The sequence below is a fragment of the Protopterus annectens genome, chromosome 7.part0 (genome assembly GCF_019279795.1).
Source record: "Protopterus annectens isolate FY-2018-M chromosome 7.part0, PAN1.0, whole genome shotgun sequence".
NCBI classification, from domain to species: domain Eukaryota; kingdom Metazoa; phylum Chordata; order Ceratodontiformes; family Protopteridae; genus Protopterus; species Protopterus annectens.
Genome location: NC_056739.1, coordinates 458,325,415 through 458,352,023, shown reverse-complemented (window position 1 = coordinate 458,352,023; position 26,609 = coordinate 458,325,415). Strand labels below are relative to the sequence as shown.

General features: G+C 41.7%; 1 protein-coding gene across 1 annotated transcript in view; it reads left to right on the top strand.

Moving 5' to 3' along the window:
- Window positions 1-236: 236 nt before the first annotated feature.
- The window catches only part of POLR2A (RNA polymerase II subunit A), a gene marked incomplete in the record, with an annotated part of 2,048,627 nt that continues 2,022,254 nt past the window's right edge, over window positions 237-26,609 (top strand). Inside the window, 2 exon segments of the mRNA XM_044077036.1 lie at window positions 237-541; window positions 22,255-22,387. Of these exon segments, the coding sequence (XP_043932971.1) occupies window positions 458-541; window positions 22,255-22,387 (217 nt within the window).

Below are 26,609 nucleotides of genomic sequence, written 5' to 3'. Positions count from 1 at the left end.
ATAAAGCCAAAATTATTGTTTCTTAATAGACTGTTGTTGTATTGGTTTAAACAGACAAAGGCCCAGCTGAAAGGTGTGTACCAGTACGCGCTTTAGTGGCGTTGACGTTTTCTTAAACACACCCAGTTATCATTTAGACCGCCCAAATCCCTGCTTTACGTTTTACGTAACCTCGTTTGTAGGGCGAAAAGAGTATATAAACAGCTACCGCAGGAGTTTGTACTTAGTATAGCAGCCGTTGCTGCTTTGTAAACATCTTTAGGAGAGACAGTGACGATGGTTTCGTGCTAGTGTAGTTAAACTAATTGCCATTTCATTGCTTTTGTTTTCTACCCAAGTTGTTTCATTACTTTTGTTTCCCCATCAAAGTTAAGCCGTTATATTTTTCACTGTTTGTGCTCTTTGCTAAGGCACCGAGCGCTCGTTTGTGTCCGAACTTGCTGTGTGACGAACCAATATGGGGACGCCTACTAGTGACAGCGCATGCCCGTTACGTACCATCAAACGGGTTCAGTTTGGTGTAATTGGTCCTGATGAACTTGTAGGTGTCTTAATATATTTTTTATAGCAAATGTAGATCTGTACTTGCCCGTACTCTCTTGTGGTAGTGTGGCGGTAGATAATGTTTTATGTATTCGCAAGCCTGTGTATATTTCGAGGCATACTTTCATTTATGATTGTAGCTTTTTTTTTTTTTTTTAATTTTTTGGGTAAAGTTGGTTAGTAGTGATTGCGCGTTGTATTCGACAATGTTAATTCTTTCTAATATGTCCAGAAATTAGTCTCGAAACATGTGTGGTCTTGTTCCATCAGTGTGGGTTTGGCTACTAGGCGGTGCTTGAAATTGTTTTATTATAAGTTCTGATTTGTGCAGTTTAGTTAGAATTAAGCTTTTGTTTTGGTTACTAGGCAGTGCTTGAAATGCTATCTTATAAGCTCTGATTTGCGCAATTTAGCTAGGAGTAAGCTTTTGTTTTGTTGTTTTGGGAGATTTTATAAGTACTCGGGTGTTTGTTTTTCTGTATATTGATATTTTGTTTCATAAGTCACGTCAGATGTGTATATGTTAGTGTCTGTAATTTACGTGAGCACTTTGGTACAGTGAGGGTTTTGAGTTGTCACTGTTTGATTTTGTATTGGGTTTGAGGTAGCTGTGCATCTTTTAATTTGGTTTGTTAGCTTGTATAGAAAAACTGGTTTTCCTCTTTTATTTTCTTTCAGATATGTTTGAGGGTAGTAAACTGATAGTAGCTGACCATCTGTAGGTACTGCCTGGTGAAAAAAATTCACAGATGGTTGTGGTTGGGATGAGGAAGATGGAGTGGTTATTAGTGGAGAAATTCCATGGTAATGCTAGCCACCTGGTTGGTGTGAACCTTGTCTCTGTAGATGGTCACTGTTAGAGTAATACTCCAAGCCCACGTGCAAAAAATAAAATGGGGGGGTGATGGATGGAAACAGGATGAGGAGCTCTTCGGTAATGTAGACTGCTGTATGGCAAGTAGAGTGGGTGGAGAAGAATTTGAAGTTCAGTATTGAAGGTGTGTGTGTTGGGGGTGTAGCTTGGTTTGTGGTGGTAGTGGTTAGGGAGAAGTTTCTGAGGCTGTAGTGTATGTTTGGGTGGGAGTTAGATTTAAGGAGCTTGGTTGCAAGAGCTTCATAGATCTAATTCTTGCTGTACTGGGAATCATTTCACTTTTTTTGAGAGTGAGATAGTTGTGTTCATAAGAGGGCGAGTTGGGGTGAAGTGAATTATTCTGGGAGATTTTCTTGAAAACCTGCTATTATGGCTGTGGTCCATGTCCAGATTGGACCAAAAGAGCTATTTTGCGTATACCTGTTATTGGGTTGGATGGGTGGAGTGACTGTTCTCTCTACTGGAAGAGAAGTGACTTAACTTGTGCCTTTTTTTTCCCCCTGATGTGCTTATGAAACACTAGTGATTGATTTGGCCATATACTTTAGCATATGAAACCATTGGTTGTTCTATTGGTGTCTGAGTATAACTTTGTGTGGTTTCACTATTTTCTGGGGTTTAGTGGGTAATCTATCGGTGTAGTACCTCGCAGGATGTGCAGCAGCGATGCCCGCCCCAAACACGCCTCCAGCCCTGTGGAGGCAGCAGCATGATTATTCTGTACAGAATGCAGTGTAATTTAATATTCAGCATCTGTGCCGAAAGCAACCCGATGTTTATTATTGTAGACATTCAGTTCCAAAAAATGAAGTGTTTAAAATGTGTGTTGTACATCACATTTCAGTCAAATCGGGCAGAGTTCACACAACCAAACTGTTTCTCTAAATGATACCATTACATTTTAACAGTTGAAAATCCCGTATATGCTAGCAGCACTGTTGCACAGCACTTGTTTGGTGCTGAACTGGTCACCTGGCCTTAAGGCATCAAATCAAATCTGAAAAGTGGGGGGTGCAGGGGGGTTGTTCCCTGAAAGAGGAAAAGTAGTCATTTCTACGAGGATGGACATCATTGTGTGCATGGATATTTAGCAGTTTACATGATGTGACGTGAATTAGCATGCCTGTCAGTCTTCCTCTATATCCCCACCCATTTGGCATGCCAGTCACTGACGGCACACCCAAAGCTGCGCAGAACTAAGTGCGAGGTACTGCACTAGTAGATTACCATTTAGTACTTATTTAATGAGGGAGAAATTGAGGGAGTTTCTTTTTAAGTTTTGGTAGTAGCCGGGTTGGCTGTGGCTGAAGTTGGAGATTAACTTTTTTCATCTGTTTAGAGAATGAATTTTGAGTAGCAATGCAGTGAGTTAGAGCTAATAAAAGTAGAGGAGTTGGGCTAGAATCCCTGGGGTCTTGACGAGGGAGTTGGGCTAGAATCACTGGGTCTTTTCTAGGTGTGTGCTGAAAAGCACAAGTCCAATCTGGCTGACAACTGTGTGATAAGCAGTCTTTGAACTAGGTGGTGGACATGTTACTAAAGTGTTGGGAGAGAGAAGTTGGTAGTTGATAAGGTCAAAGCCTTTTTGTGTGGTAAAATATTACTGCTATTCAGTTACTTTCACGTTGAGGAAAGTACTGTCAGGTGGGCACCAAAGTTCTGTTATTGTACCTGTCCTGAATTCATGCTGTTATATTAACTAAAATAATTTATTTTAAAATGTATATGGCAAAGTACTACAGTATCTTACCTACACGTGTGCACACAAGCTTTCCAAGCTTGTTGGTCATTTTGGTGTGTGATTTAAATCTGTACCACATACAATCAAACTTTAGTGATTTCTTTACAAAATTGTACAGTGCGGTTGTCAGAATGGTAGACCATACACAATTTCGTTTTAAAGGGAGGAAGAATATAATTAAATGTTCAGGGCTTTTTGTAGCTCTTTGGGTAATTGGCTGAGGTGGCTGAGGGGGCTTCAGTAATCTGTGTAGTACCTCGCAGGATGCGCAGTAGCAAAACCTGCCCCAAACACGCCTCCAGCCTTGTGGAGGCAGCAGCAGTATGATTATTCAAGTGTGCGGACTGGAAGTTAATATTCGGCGTCTGTGCCGAAAGCCACCCAAGTGACACTAATGTAATGTTGTATTAGGGACATAACGTCATATAGTACCAAAAAAGAATAAAACTAAAATGCCTGCTGTAAATCACATTTCAGTCAATCGTGCAGAGTTCGCACCATTTCTCTAAACAATGCTATTCCATTTTAACTGCTTTAAGGACATGTGCTTGCAAGGAAGTGGGGGGTGCAGGGGGGGCTTGCCCCCCTGAAAAGTAAGAATTTATCATAGGATGGAGTTTGTTGTGATACTAAATATTTAGCAGTTTACACAGAGCGTGAATTTGCATGCCTCAGTCTTCCTGGATATCCCTGCCCATTTGGTGTGCCAATCAATGACCGCATGCCAAAGCTGTGCAGAACTAACTGCGAGGTACTACACTTGGAGATTACCGAGGGCTTCTATAAACCTGGGTCTCTGACAACTGAAGGCAAGAGTGATTTCATGGGAAATAGTGGATAGAGGCATGGATCCTAGAGTGAGTTGGAGAAAACAGTCAACTGAGGTATTTAAGACTATTGAATAGATTAGGTAGAGGGTCACTTGTGATGAAATGAGTTTGACCTATCCACATCAGTTTAAATTTTCAACATATACAAGTTGAATCGGTGTTTACAGCTGGTGAACCATATTGGATGGTTATGGCAGCAGAGTTATTTCATGAAAGCTTTGTATTGTGAACAGCTGTGAACCCTAGTCTCAAGTGTGTGTTTGTGGCGCTGTGGGAATTGTTAATGCTAATACAGGGTGTAGTTTGTCCCCCCCCCCCAGCAGTGGTGGGAACAGATAGTAGCTACCACCTGTCAACCAGTTATGTTTCTTGTAATATACAGTATGTTTTGATGACACTTATTAGTCAAATTTGTTTAATCCGTAAGTACATTTGTTGTAAATGTGGTTAAGATTTGTTTAACTTTCAACATCTTTCTGGAGCTGTCTTATTGCATATTGCATTGGGTTCAAGGTAAAGTATGTTTTTGCATAAGGTGTTGCCCATGGTTGGGTGCAAGGTTGTCACTGTTCTGAGTTTCCTTGGAATTAGGGTTATTGTGTGCTGTTGACTTGTATTTTAATATCAAGTTTAAGGTTACCCTCTGTTTCATGTGGTTGCAACAGAGTCATCCTTTGGATGACTGGTGGTCTCATTTTGCGGAGAAGGCGTTTCGTCGATCTGTCATGTGCTGGTGGGGATAAAAACTAACATTCTACCTGCCATGCCACTGTAGAGTGATGTTGGATTTACATCCACCTGCTGTTTGGTGTGTAGTGCACCCTGTTTTTCCACCCCTGTTTTGCATGTGGGGAATACTCTGGTCCCTGGTAGAGTGAGATCTGTATTGTTGGGCGGGGGGGTCTTTGCCTCAAAAGTACTTTGGTATGTATAGGCTGCCCTTCTGCAAACAGCTGGCTGCTGGTTAGTCACTTTCCACATAGCCTTATGGGAATTCTATTAACCATGTGATCTAGAAGATTGTCTTTGTTAAATGGGAGAAAGCTAGCTGCTGATTTTTAATATGAGCAAGGGGATGCAGACGCTAGTTTGAAATTTAAGGTTTTGGTATTTGGTTATCCCTTCCACTTAGTTGCCGTAACTGTTTTTTTTTTTGAGAAACAGCTTGATTTTTGGATTTGTAGTCTGCGTTTCTTAAACTTTATTCTCTTCCATTTGGTCATTTTTTCTCTCCTTGATGGTTTCCTCATCTTTCTATTTTTGATCAACTCCCAGAAGTCTAAATCGTAAGGCTAGTAAGTGCTGTACCACTGCATGTTGGTGTAAACTGCCTAGTGAGAGAATACTGATCTAGCTGACCTGTATGGGCAACTATTTTTGCTTGTATGTATGCCTAGGGGATTGGAGCAACCCTGTACACTGCACATACTTCGGAGGAATCTCTTGTTTTCAAAGTCTCAAATTGGATTGATATTACTTTCTCATCTCTGAGACTTGTCAAATAGACTAGCGTTTCTCATTACTTTTCATTTTTTTAAAAAGGCAGTTTGTGGGTGTGCAGAATCTTTTATGCATTTAAACCATTCATTGCGATTCAAGGTTAAGAATCGCAAACATGTCAGTTGGCAGCTAATCATTCCTGTTTAATTCTAGTTCATGTATAATGCACACAAAATGGAGCTTCTTGTTCTGTAGCTTAGAACTTCCTAAAGTGTTGTAAATTGTTACCAAAAACACCAACAAGTATCAAAACTTAAATTACTTGTCTCTTATGGTACAAATACAAGCCACCACCTTTAAATGTTTTCTTGGAGTAAAATAGGTCAACCAGCTTGACTGCCCAAAGTTGTCAGCCTCACACTTATTCTCGGGTAATATAAGAATTGTGTGTTTGCATACAATTATTGCTTAGTTTGTTGCTTTCTGTATGTGTGAGATGATTTCTTGAGATTGGGGTCTTCCCTCAGACTGAGCAACACCACCACGGCTTTCCACACTCATGCTTAGTAACTAATATGTTGTGTTAAAGTCCCTGCCAAACCTCCATTACCTGTTAAATATTAGAGCAGGCGGTTAATGGTGCCAGACACTAGTTTTGTAAGCAGTCGGGGGGGGGGGGGGGGGGGCTGTACTGACATACTTGCAGTTTCAGTAAACTGCCATAGGGTAGCTTGTAGAAAACAGTTTGCTTTCAATCTTTCATGGATAGTGAGATCAGAATATATACAGGCTAAAGACCCAGCTTAAGTAGGTATCAGAATTGCATGATAAAATAAGCTGAGGATTAAAAACACTAACTTATTTTAGGAAGTTTTGAAGACATTTTTCAATCCTAATGCAAGAAATTTTATTCAGTTGGTAAGGGGTGAATGGCATTTCAATTTATAGCTGCCATTTAGTTTCCAGTTCCAGCATAATCTCCCTCCCTGCTGGTCACAAGTCACGCCATGTAGCACCAAATTACACATTATACTGGGTTTTCTCTGTCCTGGTGTTAGAATGTTCATAAATTGTTTTGACATCCTTTGCCAAAACAGATACTTTAGGCACACTTTGTGCGCAACTGTTATGGTGATATTGATTTAAAAACAGAAGTGTGTAAAATCAACAACTTAAAACCTCATCTATATCTACACATTGAACATTCCTCATATTTGAACTTTCTCTTATCCATATGTCACTTCCAGACTAAATAGGGAGTAACTTGGTTTGTTTTAAATGCGAGTCTTGGTTTGTCCATTATGGGATTTTTAAATGCAACTTTGTTGCCTGTTAGTCATTTCAGATAGCCCAGGAATATTTCTGTGATTAAAGTGTATAACTTTTTTATGTATAAACCAAGATGAATTGGGAACATTTATTTTCTGGGCGTGAGGTGAGTTTGCGGACTTTAAGGATTTCCTGTAGGATGCACTGTCAGAGATGCTGGGTGGGTAGATTGGTTTGACGAGAGAGTATTTTTCTGAGCTATGACAGAATCGAATTGCAGACTCTAAGGCCTTGCTGTGTCTAATAATGGTGGCTGCCAAAAAAAGTTACTAGAAAATGGAAATCAAAATCTAACTATTTTGGAAGTAGTGGCTATAGTAACAGATAAAACAGCTGGAATTGAGATCTTTAGAAAAGGCTAGGAGCAAACTACACTGGGGAAAATGGTAATTGAGAACAGTACATGTAAGGGAGGAATGAAGTCTAAAAGGCAGCAGGACTTGCATGTTTGAGAGAGATTGGGTAAGATTATAAGTGATGTAGAAGGTTTTCAACTGGGAGTGTCCATATGGTTTGATGTAAAAATGCTTGAGACTAGGATTGTGTTGGTCACATGTTGTATAAATTAAAACAATCTGTAGTAAGTAATTTCATAAAAATTGTTTAAAAAAAGGCAGGAATTGAATGTTGCTTAGATTATGATGTCTAGCAATATATGAAGAATGTTAATATAGTTTACTTTTTACATGAATGTAAATTTGTGCATTACAAGTAATGATTCGACAGTGGTGTTTGGAAATAAAAGATGAATATATAGCAGCCTGGATCTAGTCTCAGTTTAGAAAGGGCTTATTTTTGGAGTTTCTAATGTTAGATATTTCACCTGGTCTTTTCTCCTTTATACCACATTATACACAACGGTCATTTGTAACTTGACACAAGATTTGAGGCTGACACTGTCTGTGATTTCTTAATTTAATGCATATGGTGAATGCTTTTTTCATGTAGCTATTTAAGAAAGGTAGGCTTTCTAAATATCTTTGAAGTGAAACTGACAATGTAATTTTTACATCTAGAAAATCGGATGTAAAGGAGATAACTGAATAGTTACATTAGTCTTGTGCATGGCCACAACCAACCATAAAACAAAAGCTGAGGCAGGTAGCAATGAGGTACAAAATTAGTCTCATGGAGTCCAAGTTACAAATGCCAGCATTATTTGTTTGAACAAGCCGCTTCAGTGCTGAGATCAAATGACTAATTACATGGTGTGTAAATAAACATGCAACCAGTCATGCAAATAAAATCATTAATGCAAAAGTTATAGCCGTGTGTTTAGGAGCTTTGTTTGACATGAGAAGCATAACTGTATATTTCTGTCACAGATTGTTTGTAAAGCCAGGGACCACCTTGTTAGTGCAGAAAAGAAACTTTGCTGCTTGAGAAGATTTGGTGTGCAGTCATAATCTAACTCCTTTTTCCCGTTTTCTGTATAGGGTCAGGGCATTAACTCTTGTCATATGGCGAGTCAATGCCACGCTCCTGACTGTCGCAGATCATCTTTTCACACCATCCATCCACCTCTTTGCTGGATGCTCTCGTTTCCTCTTGCATTCTTCCTCTCACAAATCTTCATCAGATTGTCTTCTGCTTTTCTGAGCAGCTGTAATCTCTTCTGTTTGACCTTTTCTGCAGTTGGAGCTACTTTGGCTTCTGTTTTCTTTTCTATATTGGAAGTCAAAGATTTCTAAATACAAAAGCTAACATTTTTATATGTAAAGTATTTTATGTGGGGTTTTAGTGTTTAGTATCACCTGTTAACATATTTAAATGTTTTAACATTAGCTGTGAATGTTAAAACATTTCTCAAGCTTTCAAGTGTCATTCTATGTCATCATTTGGACACACTTAATTCCTGTATAATTAGATATTCAACTTCTTAAACTTCTGTAGAAAAGTATCCCCCCCTAAAACAAATAGGTTGGAATTGAGGCTTGCAGATTATAATATATTATGCTGTGAGGAAATATGAAATGACACCCCACACACAAATACAGGTATGGATGTTTGTGCAGCAGCTGTGTGGTCTACACTTGGATGTTTGCCAAGCATTGGAAGCTGGATGTGCTGAATAGGTCCAGCTCTTCTTTTGGCCACATGCTTTAATATATCAATTTAAGACAGTTCTACTGGTTATAGGGTAGGCATTATCATAACTGATAAATTTGTGTTCATAATGGTGAGCAGGCATGTCTAACGCATGCCTGCTCTCCTTTCTCTTGCTGACTATTTTTCTTCAGTTTGTGTGGAATTGGTTGGAGTGGAAGGCTGTCTTACAGATGGTTTTGGGTGGAAGAATGGAGTTGGTAGCCGAGGTAAGCTTTACATACCAAGCTGCCTGTGCACCAGTCGAGCTGCTGCCAGGGATGGTCCTGCTCAGGTTTATGAACGTTGTGTAGACTTCAAGTGATCGCATTATTCAGAAAGAATGAAGATGGGTGCTGAGATTACAGAAGTTTTGGAAGTGACTTGCCAGAATGGGAAGCTGATTAATTTCAGGAACAGTGAGCATAGATTTGGTGAAATTTTATTATCAGGAGTCTGTATAATCTTTATCCTACCTTAAGGTGTGCTACTGCACAGTATCAGTAATGTATGTTTGCACACTGACTAGCATTATCTACTTTAATGTTTTATCTTGTACTGCCCTACTGCAAGGAATTAGTTTTTACTGGAAGAATGATGTATAAAACATGCTGGAATTAACTTTAGTTAAGTAGAAATTAAAATTTTCCTTTAAGGCTGAAGAGTATTCCATCTTTTATTAAAAAAAGTTAGTAATTTATTAGTGTTAACGTAGTACTGCATCAAATTGCTAACTTTTTTGATTTCTGCCTTATGTTTCCCCTATTCAGTGCCATGTGATCAGTTAGCTCTGCCAGTCACTTCTCTTGCCACCTCCCCTTCTGTACTCTCTGCCTCCTGTAGGGGAGGGGGTGCTGGCTTTTCACATTTATAGGGTGCGGTTTCTTTTAAAGTCTCTTCTGTTACTCCACAATACTTTGATTTTCTGTAGTATGACAAGAGGTGGAAGTGTGTTGGGGATGTGCTGTGTATAGCCTCACCTCCTGTAGTAGTTCAGGTTTGTCAGCCCTGGCCTTCTCCTGGTCTGTCACCAGTTTTCACCAGGGGATCATCACAGAAAACGCCCAGAGAACCACCCAACAATAACTCCTATCCCTCCACGCTGTTCCATCAGATACCAGAACCTTTAGGGCCATTATCTTCTATGCTGCTGGAGTGGCCTCTGATAGCGAACAAATATTTTATTGTAAACTTTTTTTTTTTTTCTTAAAATGGCTGTCATGTGACTTCCTTATGATCCTCCTGGATCACTTCTGCAGTAGCCTACATTGTATGGATTGTAGCTTGTCCAGTATGACTTCTGACCAGCTCTCAGGGCGCCTTCATATGCCCAGACAAATGGCTTGAGCTAAGTTGGGCTTGGGTGCCAAGTGGTGGTTCCTGAAAAGATCCTGCTCCTGTGCAGGATTTTTCTAAAAAGAACTTTGACATGTCTTCCTCCTGTCTCAGTTATTCTGGGCATGAGTCCTTTATTGGGCTTAGTACAGGCTCTCTACCTTTTACTGTGTGGCTCTTTTTTTCTTGCAAGAGTCACTTTTTGGGGAGATTGGAGTTTGAATCTACGAACTTTTCTTAGGAGCGTTTTTTGTGTTGTCTTCATTTGATTTTTATTCTGTTTGAGGGGGTTGGCTTCAGCTAGTACTTCTGAAATGAATTTCTTTGAAAGTATTTCAGGAATGAATCCATTAGTGGGGAAAGTTGATTTCGTCCCTCAAGTATGATTTGTTAGAGCTAGAACTTCAGAACCTACTCCTATTCTCTTTGCCTGCTTTGGAGGAAGTCTGTTGCAGCTTGCAACTGTAACACAGCCTGCTTCCCCCAAAAAGCAGATGTGCTTCATGCAGTCTTGTGTCTACACACACACATCCCTGATTAGACCCATCTGTTACTTCAGTCATTCCTGCTGCTACTAACCATTTTGGTCTCTCCTGAGGTGGGTGGGAAGGATTTTAGTTTGGGTTTAGTGAATTCTTGTGCAACACTGGTTAGAATTCACCTCTCTGGTATGTACATCTTTCTTGTGAGAATGTGAAGAATATTTTGTCTTTTTTGTGTGTGTGAAGAGAAGTCTCCTTTGTGTGACTTGGGTGCCTTTGTCTTAAGTGATTACTTACCATTTTTGGAATTTGAATATCATTATGCTGCTGCCACAGTAACTTTTATGAGGAGACTTGTCTGTCTGTGTCCTCAGCCTCCCAGAGGATGTCAAAATTGAAGTTTGGAATCCTCTTGTTGGGTAGAGTGTCTGGACCTTCTGCTGCTGAGGCATTTAAAATGCGAGAATGCTGATTCAAGGGATTTTCAGCCCACCAAGTTTGCAAAGGGATTTGGTGTTCTCTCTAACTTATCTGAAATGCAAAATACAGTTGGCAGCAAGCTACTGAAACATTTAAAAGCAAATGGCAGTGAGCTTTCAAAACATCCCTATAGCCATCGGGCATTTATTTATTTTATTTTACATTTGTTGACCGGGATAGTCCGACTGGATACATGTCCTTTTTCAGCGGAGGCCCGGGGAGAAAAGCTCCACAGCAATAACAATATACACACAGGTTTACAAAATACATATTTGAGAGTGGAGAGACAGATGCAGAGACAAAAAAGCTCCACAGACAAAACAATATACAAGTAGGTTTACAGATCTATGGAAGAGATGTAGAGACAGCTGTTATTTCACATTATTTAGTTTTCGTTGGATAAGATATGATTAACAACTAGGCAAATAAGGGTCTACACTGTTATATTAAGATACAGTAAAGCAGCAATAGATTTTAATACACTCTGGTACAACATCGCAGCCATTGTAACATATCAAGGATGGGTGAAGGAACAAAGAATACTGCAGCAGAGCCAGGTGGATTAATGGTCAGCTAAGTAATGATTGGATACAAGGCAACAGGAGGCCCAGATTAGTACTAGTGAGGTAGGATAAGTGGCCGCTCAGGAAGAAACAATCAGATTTTACGCATGAACATAGCCATTGTGCCTTAAAGAATTGAGTTAGATTTTTTTTTTGAATTGAGAAGTGGAGGTGGAAAGTCTAAGGTTGTTAGGGAGGGAGTTCCAAATCTTACCTATAGAGTTGGCGAAGAGAGCATCACCTCCCCTGTTATAAGATTTGATGGTTTGTATCAAATGTTTGTTAGAGGAACGAAGACTGCTTAGGTTAGAGTAGGGGGTCAATAGGTTATTGAGTGAGGGGGTTTTATCAGGTTCCTTAATGATTTTAAATGCTTCAGTGAGTTGGTTCCGTTTGAGGAGATTGGGTTATTCTAACCAGCCAAGTGTTTTTAGGTTAAGGCAATGATGTGTTCTATAAGGAAGTCCAGTTATAAATCTGGCAATATGATTATAGGTCACAGAGAGTTTTTATTGATGTCTGATTTGTGAAGAGAATAAAATACAGGAGAGGCATACAGTAGCGTGGAGAGGAGATGTGTACGTGCAATGGTTAGTTTAGCGTTGGGGGTTAAAGTTCTTAATTCTATACAAGGATCCAAGTTTCTTATTTACGGTCTTAATTGTCTGGCTGATGTGCAGGTTAAATCTAAGCTTATCGTCAATGGTGACCCCTAGTAGTTTAGTACTGGTGTCAGGCTCAATAATGGTACCATTATTAGATTGAAGGAAGAAGGTAGTATTGTTGGGATTTGAAGTGGGGGCAGAGGTAGGAAAGAATAGTAGTAGCTTAGTTTTTTTTTGGATTTAGGATGAGATTCCTCACTGAGAGCCATTTTTCTATTGTAGTAAAGCAGTGTTGGGTTGTAACTTGTAAATCGGAGAGAGAGATATCTGAGCAAATAAGGGTGGAATCGTCTGCGTATTGGATGCAGGTAGCTTTAGGGATAACTGAAGTTCGTTAATGAACACGGAAAAGAGAAGAGGACCTAGTATGGATCCTTGGGGGACTCCTATGGTGTTGGGTAGCAGGTGAGAGAGCTTGTTTTGCCATTGGACTGCTTGTTGCCTACCAGAGAGATAAGCAGAGAACCAATTGAGAGATGAATAGTCCAAGTGTAAGGTTTCTAGCGTATGGAGTAGTAGCTGATTGACCATGTCAAAGGCTTTTGACAGGTCGAGAAAAAGGGCAGACGATATTTTTTTGTTACGATTTTTATTAAGTGAGTCGGTGAAAGAAAGGATGGCAGTAGTCGTACTATGGTGGGGTCTGAAGCCATGTTGCGATTTAGTCAGATTATTTAGGGTGAGGTAGTGAAGAAATTGCTTATGAACACATCGTTCCATAATTTTGGCTAACTGAGACAATATTGCTATTGGTCTGTAGTTAGATGGATGTTAAACATATGCTTAAAATGGCAGAAGATTTGATTACTCTGATTAGAGGTACTTATTCTGATGTGGATGATTCCACTCCTTCAGCTTCTCCTCCTGAACCAGGATTTTGGATGCTCCTTTACAGTCTGATGTAGATGTTCCTCCGGATCACTGGATGGTAACTTTGGATCTCAACATCTACATTTATGGTTCAGTGGAAGGGCCACCCTTATGGAGTGGTATGACATAGGAAATTTTCCAAATGGAGGGGATAGTGGCTTCAGTGATAGTTCTATTAATCAGGATAGAGATAGGGTAGGCTATGGCGTCTGCTGCAATTTGCAGGTATTCAGCTGGAAGTCGGTCCGCTGAGAGAGTGGTTGGTTTAAGTTTCTTCAGTAAGGTTCGAATGTAGGAGGTGGGTATATGTTGTAATTTAAAGGAAGGGACTGAATTATCAGTAGTATTTGTAGAGGGGGGGGTAGTTTACTGGCTAATGCTTGAATCGTCTCAGTAAAGAAGGCGTTAAAGGTATTGGCAACGACTTCTGGGTTTTTACCAATAAGTGATTCGGGGGTGGGCGTGGATAATTTCCCTGGATGGAGGAGATTATTTAAGCCTGCCCAGAACTTCTTAGGGTTGTTCTGGTGCTTTTCTTGGAGGTGGCAGAAATAATTCTTTTTGTCCAGTGTGCTGGCTTTTTTTCGTTTCATTTCTAAGCTGCTGGAATTTAATCCGATCTAGGGGTGCCTTAGTAGCTCTCCATATATCCCAGGCTTTATCCCTAAGTTTAATTTTGGATTTAGTTTCCCTGGTTAGCCAGGGGGCTAGCCGCACCTTGGTTCTAGTAAGTCGATTAGGTGCATGATTGTCCAGGATGCTTAGGAATGTGTCATTAAAGAATATCACACTCTCATCAAGGGATAGGGTTTTTAGCTTAGACCAATTACAGGATTTGAGTTCAGCAACAAATTTCATAGGTTCGAATTTCTTCTTGTTTCTTACTAGTCTATGTATGGGTTGGCTTATGGTGGTAAATTTATGTTTTATTATGAAGGTGATAAGATGATCACGAAGATCATTAGGAAGTGTCCCAGTAGTATATTTATGTTTGTGGGCGTTAGTAAGGATCCAGTCGAGGATACTCTTTTTGGTGGGCATTTCCTATTCTAGTTGTGGAGTCTATATTCTGGGAGAAGCCGTGCAGGTTAATAGTCATAGGATTGGTCAGTGCAGAACATTGTGTCTAGTCAATGTTGACATCACCCAGAACAATGGTTTCTTGAGGGTAATTAATGGCTAGTCAGCTTAGTGTTTGTTCCATAGTTTCTAGGTTGTTCCCTGGCGGGATATAAATTACAAAAAGATTGATACTTTTTTGGTTATTTAAGCATAGTTTTAAGGCTATTGACTCTGCATTGGTAATCTTAGGAGGTTGGTTAGGATGCATTATGATATTGAGTGCTTCTATACAATACAGCTATACCGCCTCCCTTTTTTTTTTTTTTACGCGATCTACCCTTAGGATGTTATATCCTGTTTTCTTCATCTTTGGTGGCTGTTTTAAGCCATGTCTCCGATAGACACATAATGTCAGGGAGGTAGGTGGCTAGCATGGTATGTAGGTTATGAAGCTTATTATTGATGCTTCTTAGGTTAAGATGGAGGATAAGAAGGGAGTTGGCTGACCTTTGGGCTAACATTGATGTGACAGAATTGGGGTTTGAGGCTGGCCCTGGGTTAGGGTGAATGTCCCCATCTTTGGTAATAGATTTTTTCAGTTGATCTAGGAGTCTTAGAAGCTTATATATTAACTTTTGACCATGTCTTGTTGTTGATACCTTTGGGTGTGAGTGAGGTGTAGGCTTTGTATGCATAGCGTTCTAGTGGGGTAGTAGAGGGGGGTAAGTTCTTTAGGGAGAAGAGTTAAGGGAATACATGTTTCTACCTTTGGATGGTAGAATCCTATGTGTTTTTGGTTTTCATAACTAGATAATAAGTAGGAGATGATGATAATTGGTAATACCAAAGGGATGATTAGATTCTTTACTTTTGGCATTTTAATGAGGAGGAGTAGTAGTAAGATGTGTTAGTTAAGCTAGGGGTTTAATTGCCTAGTGCTAGTTGGTTATAATGACTATAGGAAGACTAAGACGGGGGAAGGCAATAGGCTTGTCCATGGGGATGATGAGAGAGGAAGTAATTAGTGGGTGGACTAGCGTGATTGGTTCAGAGGTAAGTGGGGTGTGGTTATTTTGAGCTAATAAATGTAGGGATAGTGGGGGCGGGTGGGATAAGGGGGCAGGGTGGGGAGCAAAGCAAGCCCGAGCGAAGTGGAGCGGGGCTACACAACTCAGGAGGTTTCTTGGTCCTAAAGATCAACTACTACAGGTACGTGCAAGAGATTTAGAGGTAAAAAAAAGCCAGACTTACACTCTAGACTCACACTGATGTTTTAACTTAATTAGCTTAGAGCTGGGTTTTAATGTGGGTATTATTTAGCAGGAAGGTTTCAGCTATGTATTATACTGTTGGTTGCCAGCCCGATCTGTCCTGAGGTATTTAAGTTACATAGACAAGTTAGAAATTGTGTATATATTGTGTATATAATAACCTAGAGATGTCTTTGTGGAGGGGTTGGTAGCTGGAGCCTGTTAGTGCAATCGCACTGTTACAGGTCTTCTCGGCTCAATTCCGAACACTTGGAAGCCAGGCGAAAGTTAAACTATAGGAGGTTCTGTGCATAAGTGTATGCAACTACCTAGGGAGAGATAACATAAGCACATTTAAATTATCATGAATATATCCCCTTGCAGCAGTAACTTTGATTGTAACAGCAAATGATTACAGAGACAGTTGTTTAAACAGCATTGGCAGATTTCCAGTAATACCTTCTGTGTACTATACGAGCACTATACAAGCAGCAAATAAACCCTGGGTAATCAACTGTGAATTGACCAAACAATAAGCAGAAGAACGCTATACAAGCAAGAAATAAAGCCTGAGTAATCAATTTTAAATTAACCAAACATTAGGCAGAAGAACGCAGGCACCATCGCTATCTTTGGAATTAGCGTTGGTGTGTATTCAGCGCTCCCGGTATTTCTGATAGTTTATAGAAAACGCCAGAAAAGGTTTGGCGTTAGGCTAGTTTACGGCGTTCTGAAATTATAGCATCTAGAGAGTCCTTTTTGGTAGGATTCAGCAGTTATGAATCAAAACAGTTGACCGTAACACTGCACAATTACAAGTAACACAATAAAGCAGAGTTAGTAAGTCCACGTGTATCCAGTACTCCTAAACACTGTATCTCAGTGCTTTATCTAACAAACTACAGATATGATACAAAATAGGATCGATAGGAACGTAAAAAAAAAACTGTAAATTTAAATAGTAAAGCGCCAGTTATCTGATTATTCCAGCAGTCATACGCTAACAACATTAATTCAGTTGTTTCAGTTGTACATACCTCAGGGCAGGAGCGGGCGATAACATAGAAAAACGCAACAGTATCCTATAGTACTGTGGCGGGAACTAGTAGGGCTTTTAAAAACTTTCCTACGTCAGCAAATCACAACTCAGGAGGTTTCTTGGTCCTAAAGATCAACTACTACAGGTACGTGCAAGAGCTACACAACTCGGGAGGTTTCTTGGGCCTAAAGATAAACTACTACAGGTACGTGCAAGAGATTTAGAGGTAAAAAAAAAGCCAGACTTGCACTCTAGACTCACACTGATGTTTTAACTTAATTAGCTTGGAGCTGGGTTTTAATGTGGGTATTATTTAGCAGGAAGGTTTCAGCTATGTATTATACTGTTGGTTGCCAGCCCGATCTGTCCTGAGGTATTTAAGTTACATAGACAAGTTAGAAATTGCGTATATAATAACCTAGAGATGTCTTTGTGGAGGGGTTGGTAGCTGGAGCCTTAGTGCAATCGCACTGTTACAGGTCTTCTCAGCTCAATTCCGAACACTTGGAAGCCAGGCGAAAGTTAAACTATAGGAGGTTCTGTGCACAAGTGTATGCAACTACCTCAGGGCAGGAGCGGGCGATAACATAGAAAAACGCAACAGCATCCTATAGTACTGTGGCGGGTTTGTGGTCTGTGTTTTGTCAGGATAACATTGAGTGTCTGCATACTCTTTGGTCTGTCTTCTCCAAGGCAATTTTGGCTGGCTGCTGTGATAGCTTACTGCTGACTGTAAAGTATTAACATTTTTCCTTTGACAGCTTGCTTATTTTTAGTCTTTTTTGAAAGTATTAACTTCTGAATAACATATCTCCTGTAAGTTCACTTGGTAATCAGTCTATGTAGAATTCTGGTCCGACTCCTTGCAGGATTTTCCCTGGGGTGTCTCATGGACCACTTTTGTTTTTCCACTCCGACTGCTGTTTCAGCAAAGGAATCCCTCAGGGTTCTGGGTCTCAGGTTATCTGATACTTGTGCATCTTGCAAAACTCCACACAAGTCTAGGGATACTTGGAATCTTTATTGTCCCAACAAAACAACCCCTTGACAATTCAGACTGAAGTTTTGGGGTTTATGAAAAGGAACTCTTGACTCTGGCTCCATTTCAGTGAGCACATCCGTCTTGTGCGAGTTTCTTTAACAGGGAAAACAGGCTTGCTTATTTTTGCTGACCTCTGCAAGAAGAATCTGATTTGCAAGCTCTCATGGTGGGGTCTGCCTTAACTTACCCCCAAAGTGTTTCATTAAGGCCTAATATTTAAGGTAAACTCACTTTTTTTTAAGCTTGGCTCCAGTCAAGTTATCCATCTTTAAAAATTAGGGAGAATGGGTACTCCATACCTTTGAGCAAATCCGGTGCTGTCTTGATGGAACAAAATCTTTTAGAACTTCCGATCAGTTACTTTCTTGTGAAGGCAAGAAGACAGCCTGTGTCAAAACAGATTATTTTTAAAATGGTTCATGTTACTTTGCTATACCCACCACAGCAAACCCTCATTTTGGGTAAACACGGACTACTAGGGCCCCGTCTTCATCTGGATTATTGGAATTAGTTGGAGTTTAGAAACAGCAGCTTGGAGCTCTGTGCATGCATTCACAGAGCATTAAAACTAAACCAGTGGAGTCTCAATGGTTCAGTTCTTTTCACCTTTCCTGTTTGGCATATAGTTCTCTGAACTAAAAGCAAATACTAAGGGCTCTTGCTGGCTGAGTTTACAGATGGCAGCAAACTAGGAACAGTCAATGACTTGGTCATCTTTCTGTATGGTTTGTTCTAAACCAGTGCTAAAGTCATGGATTGAAACCAAACGGCAAAAAATGCATTTATTTTTCCAAAAGGGACCATTGCAACGACTGGAACACCCACAGAACTTTTGTAAAAGCATGGAAGCCTTAACATCCTTGGTCTGGTAAAATGTGACCTTTCTGGCATGCAACTCTGACCCAGTACTGATGGTCCTACTGCACTTAAAGTCAAATGGCATGAGAATTACCCCCTTTGGATCTAAACCTCTTCTGAAACAATGCCCATCCCTCCAAATCATTCTTTTTTCATATCTCTGAGGGTACTAATGCATTGGAACAGACTACCTTATTCACACAAGACAAAAGCTCACCCCTGTCCATATTAAAGCTTAATTTCATCTGGAGTGGGTAATGGAAAATTTACCCCAAGACTACCCCCTGTGAGACTTGCTGACAAATGCAGCTTTATCCCATGCATGGGCCTCGTATTTATGGCATGTTCTCATTGAGTATGATTAGTAATTGACTATGCTATGGGTAAGGCCAGTCTCTCCCAAAGTGGAATGGGTAAGCACCAAAGAATGTGCTCTGGAGAACCATTGAGGTTTCTCAGGCCTTCAGAAAATACTGTAAATTTATTGCAACTGGGATTCCCAGAGCCACCTCCTATCTCCCGGTTCTGTCAGCATTGGAGGCCATTTGTCAGACTATATGGCTTCCCTCGTAGCCTGCCTGATGCACCTAAATAGCATATGTGCAAAGATCCTCAGGCTTTCAGTTTTCTGTACCCCTCACAAGTCTGACCCAGAAGCTATAGGTTTAGACAGTCCAGCTCCTGTCTAGCATTTTTAACCATCCTTCACACTCTGAAAAGGATGGTTGAAAACAATTTATAGGTTTGGGGGAAGTGCCTGTTTTGCAACTTAATTTTTTAGAACTTTGAATTGTCAGGCTCCAGTGTTTGTTCTGACTAATTGTAAAGTATGAGGAATGTTTTATTTGCAGTCCTTTTTGTAAAGATCTGCTTTATATGCTTTTAAACAAATGAGACACAACTGCAGTGTGTTTATGGTTCTAGGTATTGCATCTAGGAATGTTGCCACCAGCACTGCAAGGAGGTTTGCCTGGCTGCATCCTCTACCTCTGAGGATTTAAATGATCATTTTGAATTTCCCCTTGGGATAGGAATTTAATTTTTGCGGAAGTTAAGAATCTCTGTTCCAGCCCTCCTCTAATATTTCTGTTTGTTACATTACCTTGCCTCCTTCAATCTCTGCAAAATCCAGGTAAGCATATGTTCAAAAACGGTGACTGGGAGATTCTCTAAAGCAAGAACTCTCCCAAAAGAGAACTACGTGAGGGATCCCCCTGGCAGTCCTGGTTCCCTTCCAGAAAGTGCATCTCCTTTTCTCTTCGGAAGTGGGTTTTTCAGTCTGATTTGGCATGAGTCAACAGTGGGAAGAAGTTCCTCCTTTTTATAGGTAAATGTTCATATTCACTAGACCAAACCTCAGATTCCTCCTGTGCTCTCAGAGGGCAATTAACAGTTCTTCCCAGTGTTTCTGATGCCTGGAAACCAGTTGTGGGCCTTAACAGTTTGAAACTGTGCTCTGGTTAAAATGCTTTTTCTACCCAATCTCTATCACTTATTTCTGATTTGGATTTGTTTGGTAACCTTGGCCTTTAAGAATGCTTACCACGTTCTTATCTGTCCAGACCTCAGATGTTGACCTAAACAGTTCTGTTGTACCTTTTGGGTTATCCACTAGTCCTAGGCTGTTCAAAGTGTCTAGCTCCAGTTGTAGCACACAAGCTGTATTCATATTTACATAACCTGCTTAGGATTCTCACTTGGGTGAAAGACGTGCTAGGCGGGCTGGGATTCCAGGAGTGCATTAAATACTTTGGTACTTGCATATTATCGGAACCAGATTTCCAAGCTGCGATAATTCATTAAGTTTTGCCAGAAATATTTGACCAAGAGGGATGTTAACTAGTAATTAGTTTGTCACATTTTGTATGATGCATATTTACTGTAAATCAGTAAAAAGTTAATAGAACTAGTCTTGTATCAACTTGTGCTTTCTGAACAGCAAGTATGAAACTAATGTCTGTCCTTATTGGCTGACATTTCTCAGTAGGTTATCAAAACAGTTTTGTGAGGCACAGAGCAAAAATGAGGCAAAAAGCAGGGACTTTCTGTAAAATTATAGATGACTGACAGCTGTGCCACTTTTCAGTTGTGGCAGTGATTGGTAAGTCAGGTGCCTGGCAGAGCCTGAAATGTAGTAGTTTTCTTGCTCTGCTTGTCAGGCAACTGCCTTTCACTTGCTGTTATGTAGTGACTGCATTGTGAAAACACTAAGATACATGTGAAAAAAATGTTAGTGATGTAATTGCTGCACACTGATTTGCATTATGTCATGGATGTAGACAGAGGTGTGTGTTGGGTTGCCTGCAAGACACCTGTACAAGGAGCTTTTCTTAAACGGGGGAGAATAGGTCTATATATTTTCCACTCTGACGTCTCACTGTGGGGGAATACTTAAGGATTCTTGGTCTCATAGCACCCATGATTCTCATGCTACCACTGACAAGACTCCATGAGAGATGCAGTGGGTATTCAGTCTCTCTGGTCCTAGTTCCAGCACCCACTGTATTATAAGATTTTAGTTTTGGGATTTGTGAAAAAATAGTTTGGTGCCCATGGCAACTTCAAGTTGTGAACAAATACCACAGTGATGTACTACGTAAGGAAGGGGGAACCGGGTCTGTTCCCACCCCATGCAGACTAGCCATGTTAGCATGGGATGTGGCTTTACAGCACAGTCTTGCAGGCTTTCTACATTCCGAGTAAAATTGTGTAGCAGATAAGCTGAACAGGGCAGAGGCATTTCCTCACAAGAAATGGGAACTAGTTTTGTCTGTGTGGCGTCCCCAAAACTTCAACTTATTGCCTGGATGAGAAGGCCTTGATACTTTAGGCACATGTTTACTAAGGATGTTAAAAACACGCTAGTGGACGCAAGAAAGCCTGCTACTAGAAGACCATTTCCATTTGCCAGTATAGATTTTCTAGTTGACACCAACAGTGTGGTCTCCCAGTATTTGAGTTACTTTCCTGTGGCATGTTTTACACTCCTTTGTCGGCCATTTCAGCATGATTCCTGATCCTCTCTTTCAAGGCTTTCCTATTTCAATGCATTTTATAAGAGACCTCAAGTGGCAGCTTTATCTTTTTGTATTAAAAGAAGCTACAACTTGTACCTTTTTGAACCAGCTCATCTGGACGGGTGGGTACTGGCTGCTGTGACTTGTAAGTGTCAAGAGTTGCAAGCTGTTATGGTGGGCCTTGTTGCATTTTCCAGAGATGGGGATTTCCTTGAAGTAATCCTTTTATATCTAAACTATGCATCTTCCTGTGCTTTTTCCTGAACCCTAAAACAGGAGAAACTGCATCTGTTTTATGTCCTATACAACTTTGGCACTATTAACACTTTCAGAACTTCTAGTCAAATTTATTGTGAAGGCAAGATGGGTCGACATGTCAAGCAAACTTTCCAAGTGGTTGGCTTGGTCTTTAATGTTTTTCCCACCACAACAAAATTATACCAGGTAGGGTTAAGGCTCACTTCAACCAGGGCCTTGGCTTAATCACATTCACAGGGTTGGACAGCAAGTATTCTTGAAGCGATAAAGTGGATCTTTATAGATATTGTACAGAGCACTTCATTTTCAGGTCTAGGTAAGGCTTTGCTAGGATCTTTCTTGCAGTGAGTGGCTCCTGATAAATCCCATATGCAGTGATCATTCAAACATTTGTTTACTTGTATGGTTATAGTTGTGGTTGATAGAATGCATCTTTGGTGATGTAGATGCAGGCTACATTCTGGCGTAAATTTTATTTATTTTTTCCCCAGAAACGTATGTCTGTTACTGAAGGGGGTATCAAATACCCTGAAACAACAGAAGGTGGACGACCAAAGTTGGGAGGGTTGATGGATCCCCGCCAAGGAGTGATTGAAAGGACTGGAAGGTGTCAAACATGCGCAGGTAATGCATTGCATATTTAATTTGCACAACTAAGTTGGTGTATTAGTACCCCCTCCCCCATTAGTGTTTCTACACTAGCATGGCTGCTGTTTCAGGTTCTTGATGTTTGTGTAATCTGCACCATAGTACGTCATGTACTTTGTGTTACAAACGTAGGATAAATGTGTTTGAGAATGTAATGTGCCGTTCAGGTAAGTGTGTGATGTACACAAATGTGTGAAGGTTTAATTCAGGAGGAACATTACTTAGTTGAATTTGTGACTGGTAATTCCTCTTGCTTATAGGCGCGGAGTGCTTCATTTGGAATCTCTGCTAGTGTGTTTTATTTACTTTCAACAAAAGTTGTTGGAGAGAAGCAGCTGGAAACTTATTAATTTTAGATTCAAACTGCTGTGCCTCCCAGACTCTGCCTTTTTTTCTCTCTCGTAGGGCTTTGGTGGGAAAAATCCAAAAGCCTGTTTGCAGAATGTTAGAAATGCAGTGTTTGAAGTTGTATAGTTTGGTATTTAAGGTGTACAGAACCCTGTATGTGATAGTGTTCAATCTCGCCGTTTGTTCTTACACATGGGTTCGGAGCCGATCCTCGGCTCTGTGCCGGCCTCTTGCAAGCTCTGCATCGAGAAGAAGCTCGAGACAATCTAATACCCACAATCCCCCTCTGCCTTTACCTCAGATCTAGTTTGCCGCTGCTGCATACGCATCGTTGGGAGCTAGCTCGAGAGTTTCTAAGCTAAGATATAACTTTTTTTGTTGTATTTTATTAAGGATACTAGTCTAGTTGATATTATCTGTATTAACAAGTGTGATTGTGTTGTGGTTCCGTAATTCTTTGGTACCGTTAACCTTATTTTTCGGTATTTTTGTATCGGGGCCTACACCCTTCATATCTTACCATATTGAGACAAATTTTTACCGGATTTGACAATTACTCGATTGTGACTAACTTTTTTTGGATTTGACTGTTTTTTTCTGGAGTTGTATTTTTATTCTACAATGTCTGAGAAGGTAACGTCTGGTTTCAAGCGTTGTCAGTGTGGCCAAAAAATGTCGGTCACTGACAACCATAGTTCCTGCATCTACTGCCTTGGCCCTCTCCACTTACAAGAGGATTGCTCCATCTGTCACTCTTTTAGTGGGAGGGTCATGACAGATAGGCGCAGGAAACTGATGGACAGAGGTCTATTGAAACCAGCTTTCCAAGAGGCTTTGGATGCTTCTGACCAGGCATCGAAGTCCTCTAAGGAATCGAAGACGTCTGAGCCTAAGTCATCGGCTCCGAGCTCTTCTTCAAAGGTTAGATCACCGGTTCCACAGACTTCGGGGCCGAGTGTTCAGCTTGTGTCGGTTCCTGAGCCTCGAGTTGGAACCGGTGATGGAGCTCCCTCCTTCGGCCATATTGAGGTCGGCTCCGTCTTCGGTTCCTTCGACCCGTTCTTCCTCCAAACTTTCGGATGTCGATGTGGATCTCGTGGTGCAGAAGTTGTTGGAGCATTCGGCCCTCTCTAAACTTATTTCGGTTTCCACCCAGTTGGTGTCGAAACTTGAAGGCCTTCCTGTATCTCCATCCATTCCTCCTCCGAGACCGATTCAGTCTTTGGAGCCGGAAGAGGCTGATCTGCTGATTGTGGAGCCCTCTGGTCCAGAACCGTCCTTTTCTCGGTCTGTTCCCCTCACCTCGACTCCGTCGGACCCGGTACCGGAGTCTCGGAGCCGACGGTCTGTTCTTGGTTCCGGGGCCGAGAGTCGAACCGACGTGTCTGTTCCGACTCTCCCCCTCGGGGCCTCGCACGGATCGATTCGGCTCCGTCCTCGGGTCGATGCCTTCGTGCCCGTGTCGGGATTCTTCCCATTTCTTGAACAGGAGACTCTTGATGCGGGACCGGGAGCGTTCGACCTGATGAGGAAGGTGTTGTCTACCCAGACAACCACATCAGTGGAAGCAGTTTCTCCTCCCCATAAAGGGCCTTTGTCTTCATCTGCACCCACGGCCACATCCAAGCGTCTGGCACCAGTGCCTCAGCCACCCCTGGAGGTGCCCCTCTTCCTCCGAGGCTTCTTCGGATGCTCCCACGAGGAAGTCCCTAGGAAGAGATTGTGTAAGAGGAGACACTTGGATTCTCCACAGGAATCCTTGACATCTGATACTGACTTAGATGAGTCAGAGGGGTCCCATAAGTCACCTTCAGAAGATGTCTCTTTTTCAGACATTTTGGAGATCCTGAAACAGAGGTGACTGGCAGTCCCTTCCCCCTTCTGAGGATGAGTCAGTTCTGCTGAAGGCATTTGGTGCTCGCCCTTCCTCCTCCTGCGTCACTCCGCCCTTGAAACTAATGGAACTTATTGCTCAAGGGCGTGGGAGACTCCTGACACAGTGGAACCTGTTCCAAGAAAACCGAACAAGTACATCACAGCACCTCAGGATAAGTCCTACCTTACAAAAGGAGTTCCAGTATGCGCTATGGTGATGGATGGAGCCACGAAAAAGGAGATGTCGGAGTCTTCGTCTGTCCATCCGCCTAATAAAGATTCTAGAACGATGGATAGATATGGGAAGCGCATTTTTAGTTCAGCGGCTTTTTCCATGCGGTCCCTGAACTATTTGACCCATTTTACACGTCTGCAGAGGGATCTAGTCAAAGAGTTGGGAGATACCCTCCAGGGTGCTACAGATGCAGCTGTCTCAGAGAAAGTGACAGCGCAACTTAATACCCTAACATCGATTGTTAACTCTTCCATGAGGCTGATTTCCTCGCGGCGAAGGTTCGAGTAGGGCAGCAGCTTCAGCGATTGCTCTTCGTAGACAATCCTGGATGCGCCTATGCTCCTTTGCGGAAGCCTTCAAGTCTTCCTTTACAAACGCCCCATTTGACGGTGCCACTCTTTGGCCCCAAGGTAAAGGAGACCCTTACCCGGTGTGAACAAGAGGGAAAGACTCTGTCTGCTGTCGGAGTCCGTTTTCCACCCCAACCAGACCGTACCCCAAAGGGCAACGCGGTGGGAAAATGTGGTTTCAAAACCCCAAGGGTCTTTCTCAGGCACACAGGGTGATGCCCCCTCTAGAGGCAGAGGAGGGGGCAGAGGTGGAAGACGCCGCCCTGGCGGCAGAGGGGGTCCGCAACATCAAGGTGACAGGGAAACACTCCCTGGTAAACCTTTCCAGCACTCCTGAGAGGAGGCCCGACTGTCCTGCTCTGGAGGCAGTCGGGGGTCGCTTAGCTTTATACCCTCAGGCCTGGCAAGATATAACTACAGACACGTGGGTAAAAAGCGTAGTCACCAGAGGTTACTCCATACCCTTCCTATCCTATCCCATTCCAAAGAAGACTCCCAGATGTACCGCCCCATCTGCGAGAGCCAGCAGCTTTAGAAATTTCAAAGTTGCTAGAAAGAGTCATCCAGCCAGTCCCAGCGGACCAGCAAGGATTCGGGACTTACTCAAGGTTCTTTTTAGTTCCAAAGAAAACAGGGGACTGGAGGCCCATTCTAGACCTAAGCTACCTCAATACTTTCGTCAAGAAAGAAAAGTTCCGAATGGTCACGCTTCAATCGATCCTTCCATTCTTACAGAAGGACGAGTGGATGTGCTCAATAGATCTAGAGGATGCATACTACCACATCAAAATGGCCAGGGCATCCAGAGATCATTTGCGCTTCCGGCTGGGAGCCAGTCACTTTCAATTTCGAGCCCTGCCCTTTGGTCTGACCTCAGCCCCCAGGGTCTTCACCAAATGTATGGCAGTGGTAGCGTCTCACTTGAGACGTCAGGGATTCCAGGGATTCCAGGTGTTTCCGTATCTGGACGACTGGCTCCTTTCGGCCACCACCCGGCGTCAACTACTGCAGGCCAGAGACTATGTTCTTCAACTGTGTGTTCACCTAGGGATCTCCGTAAATTTCGGAAAATCCTTACTTCAGCCATCACAAAATATTTTGTTCATAGGAGCAGAGTTAAACACACGTCAATTAATTCTGAGGCTTCCCCCAGAAAGGATATTATCACTGCAGACTCACATACGTCTTCTACTCTTGTCAAGGAAATCTCCTGCAAAACTAGTACTGAAGGTGTTGGGTCTCATGTCAGCCTCCCTTATTGCAATTCCCCTGGGAAGGCTGCACATGAGAGTCCTACAATGGCTACTGTTTGCTCAATGGTCATTTCAACAACTACCTCTAACACGAGATTCTTATAACAAAGACTTGCAAAACAGATCTAAACTGGTGG